General features: G+C 48.4%; 1 protein-coding gene across 1 annotated transcript; it reads left to right on the forward strand.

Annotated features, from left to right (window-relative positions):
* Positions 1–675: 675 nt before the first annotated feature.
* LOC125506017 (zealexin A1 synthase) lies at positions 676–2,536 on the forward strand. Its single transcript, XM_048670901.2, has 2 exons — positions 676–1,667; positions 1,776–2,536. The coding sequence occupies exons 1-2, from the start codon at positions 717–719 to the stop codon at positions 2,391–2,393; spliced, it is 1,569 nt and encodes a 522-aa protein (XP_048526858.1). The 5' UTR covers positions 676–716; the 3' UTR covers positions 2,394–2,536.
* The last annotated feature ends 1,876 nt before the right edge of the window (positions 2,537–4,412 follow it).

Genomic DNA, 4,412 nt, shown 5'->3' on the forward strand with positions numbered 1-4,412 from the left:
GCCCCTTTCACCTGACACAGTTTCTTATCTGCCTTGCCTCCCCTGTTTCTCCGCTTTTATTCCACACTGGCTATGTTGATTTTGTTGCGATGTATGGATTCTTTGCCAATATACATGTGTAGCTGTGATTTTTTTTAATACCGTACAGGGGTAGATGCTCACAACACGTATGCACCTGGGCCAATGAAAGGACTTGAACCCGGATAGATTTGTTCCACCACTGAAATCTAACCATTTAAGTTGCACTTGGTTCACATGTCTTGCTGTGATTTGGGAGGACATTTTTGTACAAACACAAAAAGGTACTTCCTCCGTCTCATAATGTAAGATATTATTTAACATTAGAAATTGGCAAGTCTTCGGATATGATATGTATCTCCGACCTATTTAAGTCAAAATGAAACAAATTTGATGAGCACAGGAACACACTAAGACACGGTGATGCGCTATGAAACACAATGATATGTGCCTCCGACTTATTTATGTCTCATTTGTGTCGCTTGCACTTCATGGACTCTAGATTTGTTTACTAACTCCCTTCGTTTCATAATATAAGAGCGTTTTTGATATTATACTCTCCGTCTCATAATATAAGAGTGTTTGTGACACTACATAAAGTGTAAAAACGCTAACGCTGGGAGGGAGGGAGTAGTATATACCTCGTTCAAAGTCCTATATAGCCAAGCTGGATTTTCCAATCTTTACACCTTCGATCGATGGAGCTAGCTCAAATGGCAGAAACCACACCCGTTCAGCTCGTCTGCTACAGTCTCCTCTGCGTCCTTGTCGTCACCATAGTCCTCAAGCTCAAGCTCAAGATCAGACCAGACTCTGCCGGCCGTCTGAACCTGCCTCCCGGCCCATGGGCGCTGCCGGTGATCGGCCACATGCACTTCCTGCTGGGCGCCCTGCCGCACCAGGCCATGCGCAGTCTCGCCCGGCGGCATGGGCCCGTCATGCTCCTCCGCCTGGGCCACGTCCCGACGCTGGTGCTCTCCTCCTCGGAGGCGGCAAGGGAGGTGATGAAGGTCCATGACGCCGCCTTCGCCAACCGGCCCGTGTACGCCACCGCGGACGTCCTCACCTACGGAGGGCAGAACATCTCCTTCGCACGCCTCGACAGCCGGCACTGGAAGACCGCCCGGAAGCTGTGCAGCGTGGAGCTGCTCAGCCCGAGGCGCGTCCGCTCCTTCCGCCCCATCCGGGAGGAGGAGGCGGCGAGGCTCGTGCGGTCCGTCGTCGCTGATGCCGGCGCCGCGGCCGCCGTCAATGTCAGCGAGAGGGTGAAGGTGATGATGAACGACGTCATCATGAGGGTCTCCGTCGGCGACCGGTGCCAGCAGCGGGAGCTGTACCTGGAGGAGCTGGACAGGGGGCTGGGCGTCTTGTCCGGGTTCAACCTGACCGACCTGTTCCCGACGTCGCGCCTGGCACGGGCGCTCGGCGGTAGGTCCCTGAGGGCGGCATGGGAGGTGCGCGAGAGGATCCAGTCCATCTTGGACGCCATGGTCGAGGACCACAAGAGGGCGATGGAGAGCGAGGAAGCCACTGCCGCCGGCGCCGGCCATGAGAACGAGGACATCCTCACCACCCTGCTGCGGTTCCAGAGGGACGGTGGGATGGGCGGCATCGCCCTCACGAACGAGAATGTCAACGGCATCTTGTTCGTAAGTCACTCAGCACTCACTACCACCATTTCTGCCATGCATCCCCTTTCCTGCGCCAGCGCCACATCTGCGGAGTATGAAGTGTCTCAACTGTTTCTTTTACATCAGGACATTTTCTCCGCCGGGTCAGAGACGACGGCGACGACCACCGTCTGGGCCATGTCGGAGCTTATCAGGAACCCACGGACAATGGCCATCGCACAGTCTGAAGTGCGGCGAGTGCTCCAAGGCAAGACCAAGGTGGCCGAGGCGGACATCGACGGCCAGCTCCACTACCTCCAGATGGTAATCAAGGAGACCTTCAGGTTGCACCCTCCGGTGCCGTTGCTCCTCCCGAGGCTGTGCACGGAACAGAAAAAAATCATGGGCTACGACGTGCCTCCGGGCACCACGGTGTTTGCAAACGTGTGGGCCATCGGCAGGGACGAGAAGAGCTGGACCGACGCGAGCGAGTTCAAGCCCGAGAGGTTCGAGGTCGAGAAGGTGGACTACGGTGGTACCGACTTCAGGTTCCTCCCTGGTGGCGCCGGTCGAAGGATGTGCCCTGGTATGATGTTTGGTGTGTCCAACATGGAGATTGCTCTCGCGAGCCTTCTCTATCACTTCGACTGGAGGCTCCCCGATGGTGCGAGTCCGGAGAAGCTTGATATGACCGAGGCATATGGGATCACGGCGCGTCGGAAGACTAACCTCTTGTTGGAAGCTACTGTTTTTGTGCCTTATTAGTTTGTTGGTTTATTAATTGATGTGTGCATCTTTGGCTGCAGAGATTGAGAGAGTGTACCTTTTTACTGTATATGTTGCATTGTACTTTGTCGAAATATGTTATTGTATATTATAATTTGTGCTAGCTCATTGAGTGTTACTTAGTAATTTTGTCGATCTCTATTTTATCCACAAGTACAACTACCACGTCCCATACGTGCAAATCGCATCCAAAGTTTATGTACGCATGGACTCTTTCGAGATACAATATGAAATGAAATAAACGCACCCCTTATAATTTGTCATGCATTCTGTATTAGTTTATGCTGAGCCCGGTCAGCCATTTTGCATGATTTGATTATAATAAAGCGGACTTCTGGTTAATCCCTTTGATCTCAACCATTGCATCAATCAATGGTCACGTCCTATGACTCAAGTATTCAAAACTGAAATATGGGGCCTCTTTGATTTGAAGGATGCTAAAAGCACAAGGACAGAAAATACATAGGATTCAGATCACATGCCATGTTGAATTCCGGAGGAACTGAAATCGCAAAAAAAAAGTGTGCTAGGAATTTTGGTTGCACCACATGAGATTTGTTCGACGGAAATTTTCCTTACATGCAGCATAGACCATAAGCCAAGTTTCTATAGTTTACAATCTTACTAAAATGAACATTAAAATTCACATAATCTCCTGGAATTACTACAGAATTTATTTGAACAGAAGAAACCCAGATATATATCTCAGATAATCAAATAATTTTTGGCAGGCCTGATAATCAAATTGTCGCTACATGGTCAACAGGGTGGCTAATACATTTGGTTGGATATGAATCAAAGCCATTCTTGACCATAGTGGTGTTTTCTCAGTGCTAGAAGAAAACAGATTGAGATTGGTATCTTGGCGATTGGGATGGGCACACAACGATGATAAAAATATTTATGTTACATCCAAGGACTATAGGTGGAGATTAAAGCAATGATTGACTTCATCTAGTAGTAAAGAATTTGCAAGTACATCTGGATGTTAGTGTTATATTTCTTATTGTTTTGATTGTTTGACTTATGTACGCGGCCACCTAGGCTCGCCTCTTCCTATGCTGGCCGTTACGCGTGCAGGGCGCTTGATGAAATGCCCGCTCGGGACGTTTGTCTCGTGGGCCAACAGGATGATGCGGGGCAGACATTGGTTAGCATTATGGGGAGCCGGGTCCCCGTGAATGTGGAAAGCTTCTTGTTTTATAAGATGAGGGAGCTTCCCCCAGTTCCATTGCATTGCAAGAATGAAACCAGACATACACACATGCCAAGCATGTTCAAGACCGTGGAAAGCTTGCTCTCGGCTGAAGCTGCTTGGGTATGGAGCCATCAATCAAGATGAGCAGGGGCTTGGGTTTGAAGCTGGAACGAGACCATCAATCAATATGAGGACATTTTAATGAAATCCAGGAAGGTACAGAGAAATCCATCCTATAGCTGGGTACAGAGTGGCAACTGGCTACAAGCTTTTCTTGTCAGGGCTCGGGGGTGGTTAGCTGATGGTGCACTTATATGCTGGTAATGTAATCTTTCAAAATACTACGTATATTACAAGTTCAACCTACCTGAAAAATATTGTCACTGTAATAGCTAAAGAATACGATAAGGAGTGCAAAGGCTTTTAGAAGCTCTAGTGGCTGCGCTGTATGACCTGACAATAATCCTGTTAAGATGACTTAATATTGATTGGCGCTACCGGTCTACCTATCAACGAAAGAGAAGGTAAGCAATTCTTAGACAAATTGTCTCTCTACATAAATAACTTTGGGCACTTCTGAACTTCTGTTCAACTGTCTCCGTCGATACAGTCATTAGCATACTCGATATATTTTCTGCATAGTGAAATAGCGTTTGCTAGTCCCTCAACTTTGAGTAGTAAATCAGGATAAGCAATTCTTAGACAACTTGTCTCTCTATATAAATAACTTTGGACACTTCTGAACTTTTGTTCGACTGTCTCCGTCCATACAGTCATTGGCATACTGACTATATTCCCTG

Source organism: Triticum urartu, chromosome 5A (assembly GCF_056163025.1).
Source record: "Triticum urartu cultivar PI428250 chromosome 5A, HENAU_Tu73, whole genome shotgun sequence".
Taxonomy (NCBI): domain Eukaryota; kingdom Viridiplantae; phylum Streptophyta; class Magnoliopsida; order Poales; family Poaceae; genus Triticum; species Triticum urartu.

Coding starts and splice junctions, on each gene's coding strand:
- LOC125506017 (XM_048670901.2), top strand. CDS start 717: ATGGAGCTAGCTCAAATGGCAGAAACCACACCCGTTCAGCTCGTCTGC. Junction 1,668..1,775: donor ATGTCAACGGCATCTTGTTC/GTAAGTCACTCA, acceptor CTTTTACATCAG/GACATTTTCTCCGCCGGGTC.